Here is a 20,973-nt window from a genome sequence, read left to right as displayed (position 1 = left end):
GGGTTTCAGATTAAATAATTAAAAATGTAAAGTATGTTAAGTAAAGGTAAATTCAAAAGGTTATTTTTTAAAAGACAAAAGCTGTTCTGTGAGGTTTCAACAGATTTAAAATATCCATTTTTAAACTGTAATTATCAGTGTATAATATTTTAGAAAATTAAAGGTAATCATAGTCTTGAAATTCTAACAACTGTTGGACTGGAGATTTCCTGGGGTTTTTTGCCAAGAAGTATAACATCAAGGATGAAACGAAGAATTTAATTCAGCCCTAAATCGTATAAACTTTTAGTTAACAGCAAAAATTCTTTGGTTATTCTTTCTAAAGAAGAGTGAGTTTTTGTTAGTAAAGCTTCTTTAGCCTCACAAAATGTACACGTGTTCCTCTGTGCATAGTAAGTGTTTTGTACCAAGTGAGAATAATTAAGATTCTGATCACTAATGACCATGGCATGCGCGTTTATGTCCCTTATCAAACCTGTGTGTTCAATGCTAAGAAAAATTTTGGTTTTTTATTTTATATCTAATGAACTGATTTATATTTTTCTTTCAAAAGGCCTTTCTGGTCTCTACCAGCTAGGACACAACTGGCTGCATGGTGGCACAGACACGCAAGGGTAAACTACGGCTGACAAGCAGCTTTTGGCTTTTCAAATTATTTTATAAAACATGGTTAACAGGATCAAAATGACAGAATGCAGCAGCCAGCTCCTCAGCTAGCACTCAGCAGAGACAACTTAACATCCTTATTTTACATTTGGAGAAACCAAGGCAGGGGATGGAGAAGAGATGTATCAAAGTCAGCTGGCAGGCTAGTAGCAACCAGGAATGGAACCCAGGTCTCCTGAACTCCAGCCCAGCGTGCCATACACTAGGCAGCACTTGCCTCCAGAAGGGGACCTCGTTGTGGAACAGCTGGAAAGATGTGGCCCTGAACTGGGTGAAGCGACTGGAAGGTGATGAAGTACAGTCAACATTTTAGAGGTCCTTCCCTTTGAACTACATTGAATAAAAAAACAGGTCATCTCTGAAGCTGAGAGAGCTGGGTGTGAGATCCACGACCTTTCCGATCCATTGGGCTCTACGCAAACAAACTTTCAGTACTCCTAAAATGTTAAATTCCAGGCATTTTATTTTTTGACAAGTGTTTTGCAAAAACATATTCTCGTGGGTTGTTTTTTTTTTATTTGGTGGCTGTGATTGGTTCAAATGTAAACACTCAATTATCTGTACCTGTTTATTGAGGCTTAGCTTGCTGATGCAGGTTCCATCCTCCAACAACCAAAAGTGCACTTCCCCTGAAATTGCTACAGACTGTTCAACAAGAGAGAACACTTTGATTAGAGGTGGTGGCAGGGAGGAAGAGGAGAAGGAAATAAATAGGAAATAGATAAGAAGCAGGCAGTGACTTTCTATGGCAAATAAATGCAGTAGATATGACCTACAAGAGAAGAACTAGTCTTCACACAAGATGATCATCTGCATCTTGCAGGACTAATCTAATGAACTCTTTCTTTAGGATGATGTAAAAATCTTTAACTCACCCTCAGCTCTTCTAAAAAAGCAGAAAAATTTTGTCATTGCCATACTCAAAATGAGGAGGCAGATACTTTAGCATCCTAAGTTACTTTAGGTTGGCTACCTAGGACCTTCCATACCTAGTGAAGAATCAATACACCTGGCTCTAAACCAAATCTTGTAGGGGACCCTGATATAAAGGAATGTCAAGGTGTTTGCAAATCAAGAGACATACAGCCAGGACATTCCCATGTATCAGATGTCTCTTGCTCCTGGAAAAATCCGTAGAGGCTGCAGGAAAGTAAGCTCATGATGTACCAATCTCTCACTAGTCTAACCTGAGTGCTGGAAAGGCCAGTGAGAGCGTGGCAGTAAGGGCGCTTATACACGTGACGGACCACTGCTCTAATGCATGCTATTTAGCACTTGTCAGCATGGACTTGATTAATCGAGTCTGCTGCAAGTCTGCTGGCACATGCTAATTAGCATGCTCTAGCAGCCTCCGCATCATGTATATTTAGTGTCCCCATGTTTCAAAATGGCAGTGGGGGCACTTTAATTAAAGCTCATCAAATGACCTTTAGTTAAAGTGCCCCTGCTGCCATTTTGAAGTATGGGTGCCATAAAGCCACCTAATTCAGCTTTCATTCTCTGTACTGAGCCCAAATCCAGCACTGGTATGAACATGGAGCTCAGAGTGAGCCAGCAGCAGAGCCAGCATTAGAATTTACTAATCTGTGGTTTTATCATTATGCACCCCAGAGCTAGATTATAATCTCAGTCATATTAATTTAAAGATGAAATAAGCCTTGTCATTTTAATAACATACCATAGAAACACACTGGCAGGACAAAGGATATGGACAAACAAAATAGATATGAATGAACTTCTGAATAAAAGAGGGCTAGATTTAACCTAGTTAGCATGGAGATGGATTGGACTGGAGCAGACAAATGAAACCATTACAATGGACTATCAAATGTATGTTCATGAGCAGTAAGTCTACCTCGCTTTCAAATCAGTAAGTGTTTGCATGCATAGATCATAATGTGAGTGAGCCCCAGTCTCTAGAACACATCTGCCTTTCTTTCACAGCAACATTTTCAGTATTTGAGAATAACCATTATTACAGTTAATAAATGAGCAGGTCCCTTACCACGCAGTATTTGTTTCCTGGAGTAAGAAAATCAGCTGACAGGAAATGACTGCTGGACGCATCCAAGAGCTTGACAGCTTCCTCACTGGAAGTAGGTTTATAAATATACACTGATCCCTGACAATTGAAAATGATAATTCATTATTTAGCTATAGAGTGTTCAGTAAAAGCCTTCATATGTCCAGGGGTGTACTTGGTAGCCGTGTTGGTCTGAGACAAAAAGACACAAAAAACTAGAACTCTTGGTTCCAAAATGATACCTGAATTTAGTCCACTGAACTGAATTTAGAGGATTAAGTCAATTTACACACACCTGATTTTCAGCTAGTGTACTTTACTTGGATCCAGCTAGCCACAAAGCTGGATTTACAAAGCCTTTAAGAGAGCAAGGAACCAAAGTCACAGAATCAGCAGCAACAACTGAACCCAGAAATCCAGACCTGCAGTCTCCTGCAGTCTCAACCTTTTACCCAAAGATGGTTTTTTCTCTCTCCTGAATTATCATGGAAATTGTGTGTTAAAAGCAAACTATCAAAACATTTAAAAAAGCCAAATGAAATGATACAAGGACAAGGAAATACAGATCTTATAAGGAGAAAGAGAATTTAAATTTCCCTTTGCCCTACCTCTTTGATCTTGATACTGCAAAGATTTATTATGTACATGCCTACATTTACATTTAAGAGTCCCATACTCTTTAATACTTTAGCTCTCACCATTTTACTGCAGGATCAGAAATAAGGAGGAGGTAACAATTGTATGTACAAACCACCATTTAGATGATCTAGAAGACATCATTTTGTACTTCATAGAGGTTACATTTTATACCAGTGCTGGTCAACCTTTTGGCCTCATGGGCCAGATGAGTGACACAGAGCTGGTCTGCAGGTTGGATCAGGCCCCACATGCCAGGATAAGGGCCTGTGTCCTAGGATCAGGCTCTGGCACCCCATGCACCCCCACCCAACCCTGCACACCAGGACTGGGTCCTGCACCACCCTTGCACACTGGGACCTGGCCCTGCACCACCCCCATGTGCTGGGATTAGAACACATGCATGCAAGGATCAGGATCAGGCTTTTTGCCACCCTGCTTGCCCAACTTAGCATGCAAGGCACACTATGAGGCCCTTGGCGCTCTCCATGGATCCAGAAATTTGGCCGGAGAGAAGCAGTGATTAACACTGCCACTGCTCCTCACCCTTACAGATTTTCAGATTCATGGAGCCCCACAGGCCAGGGGAGAGATCTGGCCTGTGGGCTGGGGGTTGAGCACCCCTGTTCTACAGAGACTGGTCCAAATTCACTCTGGGTAACAGTATTGACTTTGACGGGATTACATTATGGGCGAATTTGGGCACAGAAATTCCAACACTGTTGTGCAGCTTCTGCAGTTGGCATGGACATCTTGCCACTTAATATTATTATCTCACATACCGTACCTTTTCTGTTTCTACTAGCAATCTGGAGTAATCAGGGGAGAAAACAAGGCTGGTTATAGGTTCCGATACATCAAGGTAGTTTTTCATGGTATAGAATGAGTCTTTGGGCTGGCACATATGCACAACGCCATCCTAGGTAGAAAAATATAAATCCAAGAAAGTTACAGACCATTTTTCCTAACAGATACAGCAAAGCTTCACTGAGAGACCTTCTGAGGACTCCAGCTACATTGGGATTCCAATGTTCCTTGTCACAGATGGTCTTATTAACTTTTATCTTGTCCGTATATAGGAGATTCCCAGGTCAAAATAGTGAAAGATGAAAACGTTCCTTAAAAATCTAGACTTAATAACAGCCCATGTTTAATTTTAATGGGTCTGATTCTGTGATCAGTTAACACTCAGGCACCCTGATCTGATTTAACTGAGACAGCACAGGAATTTTTCCCTCTTGGGTTTTGAAAGAGAACAACCAAGAAAGATTTTACTGTTAGTTTGTGTCATGCAGAAAAGGAAAGAGCTGGACTACTAGTATAATTAGCAGGACAACTATCTTTGTAATTCTGTTTTTCTACATCCATTCCCATTCTTTTCCATTTCTTTAGGCCCTTTAGTTCTCATTGGAAAGCTCTTTATCAACTGCTTTTCACCAATAAACACAGGAATCCTAACCACTACTTGCATGTTAGACTTTCAAAACAATGACATTTTCTCTCTATGTATGTTGTTTCAGATTGTAAACAGCAGTATATGTGTAAGACTAGCAAGAAGTCTCCTTTCTACACCTCTTTGCTTCTATCCATAGTGGGCTCTGCAAACACACTGCATGCAGCTGTTCAGGGAGTAAGGGGGATTTCTTACACTTCCTGCTGCATACAGTCCATTTTTATGAAAAGCCATAGCGAGCACAACAGACTGCGCCAAGCCCTCCTCTTGACCTTTGGGGAAAGCAAAATCAACAGAATTAAAAAAAACTAGACAGCCTATCTCCACTCCACACGCAAATCTGGGGGGCACATGCCCCCATGCCCTCCCCAGAGGTGCATGCAGCAGTGGGGAGCCACACACCCCGCCCCTCTGGATAAGCCACTTGTGGCTCCGTCCCATGACCCACCCTGGCCCTGGGGCCCCATTCACTCCAGCGCTTGCCCCTGCCCGACTCCTTCCCACGCTGTGGGGGCCTCGCTTTGCCCCCCAGCCCCCATCCCTTCCCCTCCACAGAATTACCTGCTGGACACTGTCCGTGTATGACTCTGTCTGTGTGTGTGTGTACATCTGCCCCTCACTCCCAAGCCACAGCCCCCCAGCCCTGCTGCTGCCTCTCACTCCTGACCCACAGTACCCTGCATCCTGCCAGGGCATGCAGGGACCCCACCCCCTCCCCAGGCTCCAAACCCCACCCACACACCCACAATCCCCCACACCCTCACACATTCTACCCCCACACACACCCGACACCATACAAGTACCTGCATAATTTTGCATAATTTGGAGCTTTTAGCTGTGCAATTAAAATTGCAATTACAATTAATTTTTTTAATCGTGCAACTAACCGAGATTAAATTTTTTAATCATTTGACAGCCTTAATTAAAATTAACAGAAATAACTCCTGTTCCCTGGTCTGTGCTGAGGTTGTTTATAAGCATGTCCATTAGCACCAATTCCATTAACGATTTGTGATGTAGAGATAAAAAAGTGCCTCAAAGCCCTGCAACAATGCTTTTCAAACTTCCTACAGTCATGAAACCTTCTTATATCACTTTTTCTGCTACAGAGCCCCTATCCCAGGGGTGGGCAATTATTTGGGCCCAAGGGCCACATAGGCTGTTTTGGTGAGCTATCATGGGCCAGGTCAGCACCTCTCCCCAAACAGTTCACCAAAACTTCCTATATGGGATGGGGACCCAGGCAGCAGTGTTCAGGAGTGGGACAGACGGGTGAGTCTGGAATCGCAGGGTAGGGTTTCGGGGCAGTAACGACACAGAGCCAGGGCCCGGTCAGAGCCATGACCTGCTGTCTGCATGCCCCTGCAACAAGTGCAGGTTCCATGGGCAGGAGCATGCAGGGAGCGGATTGCAGCTCTGCCCCACCTGGGCCCTGTACTGTCACTGCCTATGGTCTCAGCCCCAGCCCCGGACATAGCGCCCCACTGACCTACGCATCCTGTCCATGTGGCTCTCTGGAACTGCGTCCGGGGCTGGGATCTTCGGGTGGTGACAGTGTGGAGCCAGGGCAGAGTTAGAAGTCACTGCCAGGCCTCACTGGGGGGACTTCAGCACCCATGAGGGGGAAAGGAGAACTGCAAGCCCCATGGAGGAGGCTTGGGAGGAACTTAGCTTCCCTCCCCTGGTCTGGGGCACACTGCTCACAGGCGAGGAAGGGATGGGGGGGACCTGGCGGCCACCCCATGCCCCGCTACATACTTGCAGCAGTCAGGACCAGGCATGGGCCCTTCCATATAACCCTTCCAGGTAGGGGCTCCTCCTGGTTTTGAGCCATATTGATGTACCTTGCAGCTCCCAGCAGCCACTGGTATTATTTACACTTCAATTAGTTTAATTTAAACAAATAAGTACCTTCCTTTTTCAAACTTGCTTCAGATATCATTGGTGAGATCTGAACAATTGTTTGCCTTCGTTCTAGATAGAGGAAAAGAAATAAAAAAAAACAGCTTCAGTTATCTTACATGTACCTAACAAATGCGTGTTGACATTCTGACAAGTTATAGCTTAGCACAGAGCTGGGGATCAGGAGATTGAGATTCTTTTTGGTTTCTGTCATTTAACTCCTCAGCGTAACCGTGGGCAAGTCACACTGGTTATTTGACTTAATCACCCCACCTGTAAAATAGGGATAACAGTACTTACCATTTTGAAATCTATGGGTGAAATTTAGTTTATTTTATAGGGCAAAGCATTGTTATTTATTATAATAACAACTTATGGTTTCTTAATTTATTTGCTCATGACAGAGGAATTTCATCCAGCCCAGAAATGGCCACTTGAAATGTCGCAGCTGTTCAGTTCACAACACACTTAATATTTTTTCATGAGAATTCAGCACGTGCTTGTATGTAAGTGCTGTGACAAATGTGAATGTTTTAAGTTAAATATATATTTATGTGCTTGTTAACTGAGGCTTAAGAACATATACCACCACAACACAGCACTTCAGGACAGGCAGTAAAGATAGACACACACCACAGCTAAATGAAACCCCAAAGTAATCCACTTACAGCATTAACCAAACCACTTCTTGCAGCAAGCATGGGGGATATTCAAGTACTGATCTTGTTTAAACTTCTAATGTTGACAAGATTAACAGACAATTTGTAGAGGATGCCCACCCGAATCTGATTTTACCACCATGCTTGCAGCAAGTACCCTTATTTTTGCATGTCATCACTGCTTGCTGCTGCCTTAAAACTAGTGTATATTATAGATAAAAGAACAAACAAGGTTACTGCTAGTCACCTGCTATTTCTTACTGACAATAATGCATTGTTCATTTAAAGTTAAATAAAAAGTAACCCAGCCTTGCTTTGTGCCCAATCCCCTTTCTGTGTGCATTCACAAATGCCTGCTCTTTGGGACAGAGAATGAATTCTCTGTTGCTCTGTCTTCACAGGGACTTGAGAAATCATGTTAACTAACATTGTGTTACATGCTATTCAAGTCAGTAGAGATTGCAACTGTTACCACAGGATTAACCATGACAAACTAACATGCTGTTCAAAAACACCTTGTACCTGTCTGCAGAGTCCCAAGTTCCAGTATCATGGTAGTTAACATGATAGAACATGACAATTTTCTAGTACAGACATCAAACATGTTGTTTGTGATCAGATGATCAATCGATCAATCAATCAATCAGTAACAATAATATGAGATTTGTATGCCTGCCCTATAAATGATTTTGTCAGTTCTGTAGGGTTGCTAATGAAACCTGAATTACTAGCATTTTGTTTGTAATGAACTAACGCACTGAAGCACTTCATGTTTCTGTCAAAGGGAAAATGTGTTTAGGGAGTTGGGGCTGAAAAATATATTTGACTTTTCTAAAAACTGAATAATTATACTAAGAAAAGAAACATGAATCTGAAAAATGACCTAGTGTGTGAACATACACACCCCACCTTAATCCAGCTGTTTCTTACCAGTTGGAAATTTCTGATGAAGAAGAGAAGTTTCCAGTGTCTCAGAATTAATCACCAAAATACATCCCTCTTCACAGCCCACATACAGGTCAGAGGTTGCACTCCAGCAGTGGACAGTAGGGTGCACTGAAGGCTGGATGTCATCTTTTGGCTTCAATATAAAAAAAAATCAATGACCTTCAATTGTTGGCAAACATTTCTGTTCACAGATACATAAATGTGAAGTCAGGAGAGGTCATTAGATCATCTCGTGTGAACACTTGTAAAACACAGGCCATAGAATTTCACTCATTTATCCCTTCACAGCTAACTAATAACTTTTCTTTGACTACAGATGATCTTCCAGCTGGCCACCCAGTCTTAGTCTGAAGATACTGACAGCCTTCGGTAGTTTGCTCCAGTCATTGTCATCCTCACTGTTAAAAATGCACCTTAAGTTTCATTTGGATTTGTATGGATTTAACATCCCATTCTTAGTTCTCATTATACATATATGTCTCCAACAAGTGGATGAGTTTTGTATTGAGCATCTTCTCTTTGAAAATATTCACACATCATAATCAATTCAACTCTCAATCTTCCAATCTTTTTTTTTTTTTTTGAGAAATTCAACATACTTAGCTCTTTAAGTAGCTTTATATAAGGCACTTTTCCAGCCCTTGAATAATGTATTTGCGGCTCCTTCCGGTACCCTCTACAATTTTTCAATGTCTATTTTAAAATGTGAATGCTAGAACTGGATGCAGTGTTTTTGCCTCAGGCTCATCAATGCTACATGCAGAGATAAAATCACTTTCTGATTCTTATTCATTATTCCTCTATATATACACCCAGAGATGAGATTAACCTTCTTTGCCCTGCCATTGCCCTAGAAGCTCAGGTCCATTTGTCCATTATGACCCTTAAATCCTTCTCCGAGTCTTAGCTTTCTAGCATACAGTCCTCCATTTTGTAAGTACAGTCTGCATTCTTTGCACCCATATATATGATCTGGCATTTGACTGTATTAAAATATGTCTTATTTGTATGGTATTAGTTTACCAAACCATCCAGATTGTCCTGTAAGACTGCCCTGTTATCATTATTTACCTCTCTACCACTCTTGGGACAAAGTTACTTATCTTCTCTCTGCCTAAATGTCCTATCTGTAAAACAGGGGTAATAGCTATTCTGTATGTTATGGGGCTCAGTTAAAATAAATGCATTAAAAATTGCAAGGGGCTGAGATACTGCAGAGGTGTTGGTTGTAGCTGTGCTGGTCTAAGGACATTGGCAGACAAGGTTCTTTGGGCAAATCTGATATCTTTTATTAGACCAGCTAAAAGAGTTGGAAAAAATTTCTTTGCAGGCTTTTGGGTACAAACACCCTTCTTCAGGCACAGAGAGCATCTCCAGTTGTTTTGTGCTCTTCCTGGATGGGATAGAAGCCAGGAGCCAGTATGCAAGAACGCAGGTCAGTGAAACTGCAAATGCGAGGGTCAGACAGACAATGGGATGCTACAGAAGTGTTCTGAACCTTTTTAAGGTCAAGGCACCCATCCATAACTGTTCTGAATTTAGCAGCACCTTGGCTGAGAACCATTGTTGTACTGCCTCAGCTTATCAGATACCCAAATGCAAGCAGGAGCAAACCCAGCTCCCAGTGTGGCCCTGCATGCATCTCTTAGAAACAAAGGTATGTGGTCTGGGGTGGTTTCCTGTGGCTGTGGTAGTGTGACAGCCTGGAGATAAATCTATGGAATCAGGGTTCTCAAACAGCTGTCTCCCCAGGCTGCCAAGCCACCGTGGTAAGGTGAAACCGCCCCATGCCTCTGTTTCCAGGTGGCATGTATGGGGCTGTGCTGGGAAACGACTGCGGCAGGAAGGCATGCTCCTTCCTACATTAGGTTTATCTGATGTGCCCTAGTTGAGAATACTGTGCTAAAGTAATGGCAGCCTTACAAGTACCATAGCTAGAAAGAAGAAAACTGAGGCAAATTCTGTGAAGAAGCAACACAGTCTTTAGAACAGCTAAGAGGAAAGATTAAAAGAATTCAATATGAATAGCTTGGTGAACTGATGGTGAGATGTGGGATGGTAGTTTGGATACAGAAGGTGAAATAATTTACAGAGTTTGTAATTTTAGAAAATACCTGGAGTCTTTCAAGAGTCTGCAGTGACTCCATATGCTGGAATCACAGGATATGGAGTCAGAAATAGCCCAAGATTTGTCAAAGACCCCCATGTGATTTTAGTCACTTAGTACCAAATCCTATGCAGCCTTTAAGATACCTCCACATAGGTGCCACAGGGCTTAAATTCCTCAAATGGGGAAGAGCAGATACTAACTGGCAGGGTTAGGCATTTAGGCTTCCTACAGAGGTGTCTTCCAAGGGCAATCCAGGTCACCCAGGCACTCAGCAGAAAGGTGGCTGCAGTTGCCCTGTGTGACTGTTGGGTCTAGCGTGTATCTGAACTCCCACTTATCCTTGGAGCTTTGGTATCTGATGCAGCACCTTGGTTGAGAACCACTGTTGTACTGCCTCAGCTTAATCTATTGTATCAGATATCCTACACAGATGGTGTTTCCACTGGGCTCCAGATAGGTCAGACGGGAGATGCCTACCCGAACCAGAATCTAAATAACAACAGTGATAAATTCAGAATAAAGCCACAGCACCTCCATCCACTCTTGAATACAGGAGGTGCTTCCCTCCTTTTGCCCAATAGCTCTTTGGCAAGAACACTGGCCCAGGAAATGGGAGACCTGGTGTATAGATCTTTCCCCCCATGATGAAATGAGAGAGTCAGACTCATTTCTTTCTCACTTTCTGGAAGATTGCCCTGACCACAAGGCTATAAACCAAGCTGGGTAGAAAACATCTCTCACCTTCCTGCTGAAGCTGAGCCACCAGGAGTGCAAGATACAAGGGCCAGAGGGACTGGGACTCTATGGCCTAGTGGTCCCCAGCCACCATAGAGGTGGAACAGGATCATCTCTCCTGGCAGGAGGTAACAAAGTTTGCTTATGAGATGAGGCAAGGGGCAGCCTGGAGGAGAAACAGGATGTGGGCCAGTATTTCCTTTCACTCTGCTGCCCCATTGTAGCTACACTAGTTTAGATCTTCAGCCACATCATCACCTTGTGAAGCACCGTAGGAGCAATGGATCTCCAAAAATACAAGTGTAAAACATGTTCCTCAGCTGATTCAGACGTAGGGACAAAACATGTAAATTTACTTTTCTATGGAATTCTGTCAAGACTGGTTTTGTCCACAGCACATTCCTGTTCCCATTTAATTCAGCAAAAGAATTCCCATCGACTCCCACAGGAAGGGCAGCACATCCTCACTGAGCCTTATTAAAGCATACAAGCATAAGGGAAGAAAAAAAACCTATGTATTTGTCTGTGTAAAGATATAAAAGGTCAGAGAATGGCTCATGTCTTTTTGTGATGCTATCCAATTAATTAATAATACTAACTACTTGCCGGTATTGTGTGAAACCAGCACAACGTTGATGTGGCAGCAAAAAGCCCAAAGAGCAGTATTTACAATACTTTTCTTCCTGAAATGCCCAGGATTATTAAATAGATCATAATCTGCAGTTCTCTGGGTGAGCAAAGCACTCTGAGCTTGCCGCCTAGACACTGGATTTGCCTCAATACAAGGTTCTTGATAAATCTTTACTTCAAAAGAAATACCTTTCATAGGCATGCCAATCAGTTTGTGCAGGGGTTGGCTTGGCAGTTTAAGCTGTTAAGCAGTAGAAGCTGCAAATGGATCAGTTATATTTTCTTCCTTTAACTAGTAAAAAGGGCATTGGCTTGACTGTGACTTGGACAACACAAGCCTGTGGAAAGCCTCCCCCCTACCTCTCCACCCATGGAGAGCTGTGCATATGTTTTCTTCCTCCTCCGAGAGGGAGGGAATATTGTTGGTAATAACTATTTCATTTTCCCCCATGAGATCTCAGTAAAAAACAAACTATATTTAATTTACACATAACACTACAATCAAGAGCTTGCAAATTCTATGAAAAATACAGGAAGTCTGTAACAGGTGCCACCTTTGGATTAAAGGAGTACCTTTGATATATACAGGTGGAATATAGGGATTGGACTAAATGCCCTCTTGGGGGTTTTCTGTGGTTTTAGGTTTTAACAGGATCTAGGACAGACTGGAGAAATACAGATCAACATTAGTTGTTGACTTGAGATGGAAATGGAAATTGCCTGAGGCTGGGAATGAGAATTTGAGAGCACTGATTAAGTTACATATCCCCTCTTTCACTGAGGGATAAAATATCATGGATCAACTTACATTTATTGCAGGTGAAAATCATGCACAAAGGAAGTACCCATGTGGAAAACAATGTGATATAGTAGTTCTTCCTTATGCCCATGCCCTTACATGAGTAAAACAGTTATGACAACATGGGCACGTCTACAGGTGCACTTTAATGCACAGTAGTCTATTTTACTGTGCATTAAAGCATTGCATAAAATAACGTGCAAATATGCTAACGCACAGTAAAATAGGCTACCTCACATTAGAGGTACTAAATTTAATGTGCATTAGGAAAAAATGCATTAATGCACATGTAGATGCGCCTACTAATATAATGTATAATGGAGACCAGACCATTTAAATAATCTATTTTGGTCCCTAATGCTGAGTCCTGTGTGCTGGACCCAAGTCAGAACCAAATAAAACTAACCCATAAGGATACAAGTACATGAGTGTACGTGAGATGTCAGTGCTAAATTAGCTCAAGAGTGGACCCAAGCTCCTCAGAAAAGAATGAATGATGTCAGGAAAATAAGAACTGAATCAAATCACTTCAGTGGGAGCCCTGGACCTTGGCACTGCATGAACAGTGCTAGAACTTCAGCACCATATCACATCAACCTAGAAAACTCAGGGATTTTGTTCCTGAAACAGGAGACTTGAGAGAAGCTTGGGGACCTTGGCATCACTTTGATGGCATTTACCCATCACAGATATTGGGACCAGATCCAAGAAAGCCAGTGCAGAGTCACTTAGGCTAAAAAATGTCCAGAGTTAATGCTGAATTTATACTTTAGTTATCTGGGCCTGAGAAGCCTTGCCAGACAGTAAGAGGGTGTGAGGAACCCCTCCACCACTGTATATCATCCAGGTGATACCAGTGCCTGCTAGGAAGAATGTGTTTGTTATGTCTCCAAGTGGAGAAAACGTGTGCTAACTAATTATTAATCTAATTAACTAGAAAGAAAATAGTCCCTAGGGGCACAATTAAAAGATGATGAAAAAGCAGTGAGGACATGTGTGTGATTTAAGCTCACTGCACGTTCTCTCATTGATAATGAACTGAAGGGTATCTGGGGCCACTCTCCTTTGTATACTCTGGTAATTCTCTGAGAGGCAAAAAGAATAGAGAGTGGTCCCAGTGGAACTGCTTGCTGGAATAATTCCATAGCTTGATACCACAAATGGGAACAAACGGAGGCCACTCAAACAAGAACAGCATATTAGCTAGTTTTAGCTCCCTTTGAAAACTTAAAAGGGTGAGGTTAAACCTCCTGGGATTTAATTGGGAGACTGTTTAAAATACAAAACCATCCCTGAGACTGTAATTGTAATGTTAATATGAGTATCAAATAGTGTTGAGAGAAGAGACTCTTTTATAGGACCATGCCAGCTTGGGAAGCTTTCAGTCCTGGATTTTGTTTACATCCGTCAGCAGTGTGACAATCATAGCATTTTGCATTACCGGTTAGATACAGAGCACTAGTTACCCTGAATAGCAGTGCTTCATCCCTGATTAGCCCAGCAATAGCAGAATTTGGCAGTACAGGGCCATAGTACGCATCTTGGGTATCAGGATGTGAAAAAAAGGGATTCTGATTAAAGATCTGTGACGCATCTTCAGCAGGAAGTTGCACAGGCCTGCACAAAAAGAAGAAGAAAGAAGAGGAATAGCACATGAATGAAGGAAGCACTTATTAATAGTAAATACTGATACAAAGCAAGGAGACACTGATCCTAAGCTACTGTCCTAGTAGAAAAGACTTCATTTTATTACAAAGAGATGCAGCTGTAAATAACCATTTTACACAACATGTATGGTTTCATTAATATTGTAAATAACAGTCATTTGAACTTCCACATTCTAGCCCAATATCTACTCTTGGTATCAAATCCTTCTCGTCTTGGGCAAATAACTGTTCTGTAAATAGGAGTTAATAATAGATACCTATCTAACTATCAATCTTCAAAACATCCCTATTATTGTGTGTACAATGCTTTAAAAATGAAAAATGCTCTAAGGAGAAGCATTTCCTGGTTGCATTCTGGCTGGGATTCAGTTAGTGTCAGAATATTAAATGCAGAGGAGTAGGTATATGTGTAGCTTAAGGAACATGCTGATTTATGACTCAGTGAAATTTTATGTAAAAATTGATAAATAAAAAGATTCCTCAAGCCAAGGCCAGCCCCTGAAGACTGGAATGAAGAGAGAGAACAAGAAGTACAGCAACATATTTTCATGTGGACACCATAATGATAAAAGACAAAGAACCCAGCTAGATTTTCAAATCCTACTTATAGTTTTTATCAGTATAATTCTGATATTCTGCTTATTTAGTTCTGTTGTTAAAAGCCCTGGTATAAGTGCAATTATACTAACAGAAAGATACCTGGCATCCGACAGCTTATTTCAGTTCCCAACTGGAACTAGATATAACAGCATAATTAAAGCAGTAAACCTTTTTAGGTAGATGATCTCTAAGCTTGCAATGCTCAGTGAATTACAGTGATAGTAAAAGCATCTTTGGACCTGTGCACTGCTCGCACAGAATATGGAAACCACAAAGAAAACAGACATGAGACCCTAAGTAGTTTTTCAGCAGAGCCTATTTGTGACTACAGCTACACTCTAAAATAGATACATTTCATTCACCAGATGGTCTTCATTTGAAAAAAACTCCCCAGTCACAGTAAGCTCAGGCAACAGCAGCAGAGTGAGCTCCCTTGCAATGCCCTTGGTTGAGCTATAACAGAACCATTTGCAGGACTGGGAAGGAAGTCTAGCCTCTCCTCCAATTCAGATCTATGCCTTTTGGTGGAGACTGCTACCATTGTGCACATAAGCCAATAGGGAGATTTGTACTGGATGCGACTTAAGTGGTTGTCAGTTAATCTTAATTAGATCCGGATTCTTTGTAAACCAAGGGTGTCAAACTTTTCTGGCCCTGCAGGCTGGATGAGTGGCACACAGCCAGTCCATGAGTCAGGCTCACAAATTTCACCGCTCCCATGCCAGATCCAGCACAGGTGGTGCAGGACCCATGGTGTAGGCAGCACCCATTCTGAACTGACTGGAGCAGACACCCAACTCCAGCCAGCCCAGGACCCATGATGCATGCAGCACCTGTCCTGGACCAGCTAGGGCTGGCACCACACACAACACAGTCCCCAATCGTTCCCATACGGGCACCACGTGCAACCTGGATCCCCAGCTGACTGGAGCAGGCGCTATCTGCGGTACAGTCCCAGGCCCTGTGCAGCCAGTCAGGCACACACTATGTGTGGCATGTGGGTCAACTCTGAGACCCACAGGTAGCACCAGGGGATGGATGATGGGGCTCTGCAGGCTGGATCCAACCCACGGTCTCTATCTTTGACACTCCACTGAAAACAAGAGGTCACAGGCTCTAAGCACTGAAATAAAGCTGCCTCAGAAATTTTTTTTTAGCCTGGCAGGACTGTCCCTTACTTTGGCTTGAGATGATGCTCTTCATCGCTCCTTTCAATGTTCCAGATAGTGATGGAACTCTCACTGGACATACACAGTTGGTGCCAGCTCAGAGGATTAAAGCTCAAGGAGGTTGCTGTCATACCCAACTGAGATTTGCTGCACAGAAGAACATTTTCTTGCCAGTTCCTTCGAGAAAGAGAAGAAAAGAAAAAAAACCTAATGTATTAAATATCTCAAGAAATTCAGACCAGCCATTTGGGGTTGGTCCTGCTAGACGTTCCTGGGGATAAAAGATGTCCAACGCCTCTCAGGAGTCAGGCCCTTTGTCACTGACAAACACGTTCTATAGTTAATCGGGTTAATTCCACTTGATGGGAATGAAAAGAGATACTGAATAATTATTCACATATACAGTGAATATCATTGCTACTAGGAATATATAATCACACAAGCATTGAAAACAGATTTCTGAAAGAGGTGCTGTGCAAAGCCAATTTAGATTTAATTTATTTATATTATATTCTGTAACATGTCATTAGACAAAAGGCAGGAGACACAGGTGTTGTTCCTGGCCCTGCCAATGATTCTTTGTGTTGCCCTGGACAAGTCACTTCCCTACCCCCATTTCTGTGCTTCAGTTTTCCTCTTTATAAAATAGGGATAGGATATATAAAGCTTACAAGCTTGAGACTTGTGATTGAAAAATGCTACAATTATTATTAAAAAGAAAAGATTTATTTTTATATGCTAACCTTGAAGCTGCTTATACTTATTGGAGGAGAACTATAAGCATTATTTTGTAATATCCTGAACAATATATTTGATTGTAACATACTGAACATTTACAATTTAAAGCTAATGATAAAGCATGCCACTGGAATCTGGAGATAGAATTATTGCTGTATTATGTACCACAAAGGTTGGAATGAAGAAGTACTGTAGTGTATATATGCTGTTATAATTGGATTTAGCATAATCCTGCTGGAATAGTTTGTGATAAATTCACTCACAGGCACCTATCAGGAAGCAAGACAATGGTTAATATTAATAGCACCCTGCAACAAAAAAGGCACAAGTCTTCACATATGTTTAGTAACTTCCATTAATAAGTTATAATCTGAAATTCTGACATAAAAAGTCAATGTAGGTCTCTCCCTAAAGATCTGCCATTATGTTCTGAACTCATATAGAGCAAGCAGTGCCAAGATCTTTTTAAAGTGGTTAATTTATTAAGATCTGAAATGATACATTGCATGCATCTGAAAAAGAATCTGGCACTGAGCCATTGCTTTGAACAAAACAGAACACAGATCTAGGGATAAAATATCTCCCAAGAAAAGCAGCTTTTATTATCCATAGACTTTCTATACTTCAAGCCTGAGTTAACTTCCAAAACATTTCTTTTATCTGTGCATAGCAAACAATGCAAGGACTATAGCGCATAAAATACAGACATTGTGCAAATAGCATATTGCAATCACAGAAGAACAATACTACATATTCTGCTGTTTTTCATCCTGCAAAGATGCTATTTCTATAATAAATGCGCACTGTAATCAGACAGCATAGATGAAAGCCCTGATCCTGCAATGAGTTTCAGGCATCTGTGAGAAAATGATTGCAGAATCAAGTCCTAGTATTGTAAGAATATCTTGAGTTCATAATAAATTATTTTAAACTTGAATTGTAAATCATTTCATTCCTGAAATCACATTCGTTGTGACTGCTTTGCTCATGAATAGGCTTGCAGTGTGGGTGGTCTTGGAAATTTGGACAACTTCAATATGTTTCACCATTTCCAGTGGCATTCGCTGTTTTAAAGATATGGAACGTTTCTTGGTGAGGGGAATCTTTTGAACTGGTGGAAGTTTTAAATGTGCATAGAGATACACTGGGTCACTCATGTTAATTTTGTTCTGAGTAGTGACTATTTGCGGCTTTAAACTGGTAGAAGGTAAGTTAGGGTAGCATCTTATAAACTGAGTTTTCATAGGTAACAGCCTACTTTGCTAGATGCAGCTGATGAACTGAGTTGTTACCTCATGCCTCTCTGAGCCAGTTAGTCTCCAAGGTGCCACTCTGTCTTACCCGCTGCTTGACCTCTGACTAACATGGCTAACCACCTCTGATATTTTAGATTGTAAGCTCTTCAGGGCAGACTCTCTTGTTTGGCTGACACATTTTATCAGCTGTGAAGTACATTTAAACCCAATTCCTGGGCTGCTCTGCACAGGCACAGTACTTGCTGAATGTTTTTATTCTCCATCAGGCACCGAGAACTGGCTATAGTGTTTTATTTACTCAAGTAAGTTCTAGAGGTGGCAGCAGCCTCCATATTCCCAACCCACTCTTTCACAGGCCAAGATGTCTGTAAAACTGAGCAGCAAACAAGGTGCACATGTTGTCTGTGCAAACATCCCCAATCCCTGCTGGAAACTGCAGCATAAGGCATCAAGAGGGGGGATGTGTTAAAGAGAAACAGTAGGCATTTTTAAGAGACTCAACAGGAGTGCCAAGTACTCTCAAGGGAAAACAGATATTTAGCACTTTGTGTCTTCAATCTGCTGTACACATTTTAACTAATTAATCCTTACATGAGCCTCAGATTCTTAGGATTTATTATCCACATTTTGCAGTAATTAACCTAATAAGAGTTAAATGATGTACCCAAGACCACACAGATAGTCAGTGTCAGAACTTAGTGGTTCCCAGCTACCAGCACTATGCTTGGCTAAAAGACCACCTTCTTATCACTATTACCTCTGTATTCAGTTTCCAAGACTGATCAGATAGTTAACTTGCTGCCCGTGGCTCGTTTTCATGGCTTGTACTCAGCGTTGAAGAAATGTGTCTGACACTTACCAGACTGAAAGGGCAAATTCTGGAACTGACGAATAACTGGCCAGGTAAGGACCCATGTAACTGAACGCGAGTAAGGTGTAGTCTAGCTGAGCTTGACCTAGAATATAAAAATAAGAAAGACTTCACAGTGGACATGGACTTCATATGTTCACCTTGGACAGTCATGGATATAATTCTAATGCTTTGTTCCATCTGTGCCACAGGCTTGCTGTTTGATCTATTCCTGCTCATTCACTGTGTTGTGACCACATAAAGACAATTGTCATAATGAGTTCTTAAAAAAAAAAAAGGTGGGGGGTTTCCATCTATTTTAATAATGCTTTGGACTTCTATAGTGCTTACTCTCCATGCATCTCAAGTGCTTTGTGAAGTTTGGTTCCTACATGGACTTCTCCATGAAGCAGAGAAGAAATATTTTACAGACGGAGAAACTGAGGCACACCAAAATTCAGAAACGGACTTAATCAAGGGTAGACAGGAAGACTGTGGCATGGACAAGTAAATAAATTGAACCTCCAGGCTTTGAACTTTTGAACCACGGGAAATATCTGTCCTCCCTCATCTCAGAGGTCTTAGACGATGGGGCTTCCACCACTTTCCTTGGGAGACTACCTAGTCTAATCACTCTGGTAGGAAATGTCTCTCTTATTCAGTCTGTATTTTCCTTTAATTGAAGTCCATTTTTCCCCTTCTCTCTCAGCAACTCCATTCCCACATGCTCTGTTCATATGCTCTCCCTCTAAACCACCTACTACTTACTGCTGTTGGAGGCAGGATACTAGGCTACATGGACCGCTGGTATAACGCAACATGAAACTTTTTGTGTTCTTACGTTAGAAACGCTCATTGTCAAATTCCCTCTTTCTTACCCAGGCTATAAATTTTTCCTCTCATATTATTGATGACTTGCATCTGTGCACTGCACACCTGGTTTAAAGAAGAGTCTTTAGGCTGCGGTGTTTTCTTTTTTAGCGAAGACACCTTCCTAATAATTCGAGAAAGGCACTTTTGTCTTTCGATGGATTTTGCTGACCCAATCTTATTTCTATTGTTTAAAATCCAGTCTTGCGAGGGAAGACCGACGTCATTCTTCAAGCACCGAACTCAGTTTAAAATCCAGTCTTGCGAGGGAAGACCGACGTCATTCTTCAAGCGTCGAACTCAGTTTAAAATCCAGTCTTGCGAGGGAAGACCGACGTCATTCTTCAAGCGTCGAACTCAGTTTGAAATCCAGTCTTGCGAGGGAAGACCGACGTCATTCTTCAAGCGTCGAACTCAGTTTGAAATCCAGTCTTGCGAGGGAAGACCGACGTCATTCTTCAAGCGTCGAACTCAGTTTGAAATCCAGTCTTGCGAGGGAAGACCGACGTCATTCTTCAAGCGTCGAACTCAGTTTGAAATCCAGTCTTGCGAGGGAAGACCGACGTCATTCTTCAAGCGTCGAACTCAGTTTGAAATCCAGTCTTGCGAGGGAAGACCGACGTCATTCTTCAAGCGTCGAACTCAGTTTGAAATCCAGTCTTGCGAGGGAAGACCGACGTCATTCTTCAAGCGTCGAACTCAGTTTGAAATCCAGTCTTGCGAGGGAAGACCGACGTCATTCTTCAAGCGTCGAACTCAGTTTGAAATCCAGTCTTGCGAGGGAAGACCGACGTCATTCTTCAAGCGTCGAACTCAGTTTGAAATCCAGTCTTGCGAGGGAAGACCGACGTCATTCTTCAAGCGTCGAACTCAGTTTGAAATCCAGTCTTGCGAGGGAAGACCGACGTCATTCTTCAAGCGTCGAACTCAGTTTGAAATCCAGTCTTGCGAGGGAAGACCGACGTCATTCTTCAAGCGTCGAACTCAGTTTGAAATCCAGTCTTGCGAGGGAAGACCGACGTCATTCTTCAAGCGTCGAACTCAGTTTGAAATCCAGTCTTGCGAGGGAAGACCGACGTCATTCTTCAAGCGTCGAACTCAGTTTGAAATCCAGTCTTGCGAGGGAAGACCGACGTCATTCTTCAAGCGTCGAACTCAGTTTGAAATCCAGTCTTGCGAGGGAAGACCGACGTCATTCTTCAAGCGTCGAACTCAGTTTGAAATCCAGTCTTGCGAGGGAAGACCGACGTCATTCTTCAAGC

At 42.1% G+C, this 20,973-nt stretch overlaps 1 protein-coding gene across 3 annotated transcripts in view; it reads right to left on the bottom strand.

Moving 5' to 3' along the window:
• Positions 1 to 20,973, bottom strand: part of CFAP43 (cilia and flagella associated protein 43) — a 61,692-nt gene that overhangs the window by 39,241 nt on the left and 1,478 nt on the right. For all 3 annotated transcript variants that reach the window (XM_059730196.1, XM_019485988.2, XM_019485989.2), the window contains exons 3-11: positions 18,851 to 18,947; positions 16,007 to 16,174; positions 14,028 to 14,178; positions 8,270 to 8,420; positions 6,690 to 6,752; positions 4,974 to 5,050; positions 4,113 to 4,244; positions 2,672 to 2,788; positions 1,231 to 1,311 (exon numbers count right to left, since the gene is read on the bottom strand). In XM_059730196.1, the coding sequence (XP_059586179.1) occupies positions 1,231 to 1,311; positions 2,672 to 2,788; positions 4,113 to 4,244; positions 4,974 to 5,050; positions 6,690 to 6,752; positions 8,270 to 8,420; positions 14,028 to 14,178; positions 16,007 to 16,174; positions 18,851 to 18,947 (1,037 nt within the window). The remainder of the gene's footprint in view (positions 1 to 1,230; positions 1,312 to 2,671; positions 2,789 to 4,112; positions 4,245 to 4,973; positions 5,051 to 6,689; positions 6,753 to 8,269; positions 8,421 to 14,027; positions 14,179 to 16,006; positions 16,175 to 18,850; positions 18,948 to 20,973) is intronic.

This window comes from Alligator mississippiensis, chromosome 6, assembly GCF_030867095.1.
Source record: "Alligator mississippiensis isolate rAllMis1 chromosome 6, rAllMis1, whole genome shotgun sequence".
Taxonomy (NCBI): Eukaryota; Metazoa; Chordata; order Crocodylia; family Alligatoridae; genus Alligator; species Alligator mississippiensis.
The sequence above is the reverse complement of the archived record's forward strand: the minus strand, read 5'-3'. Positions and strand labels throughout refer to the sequence as shown.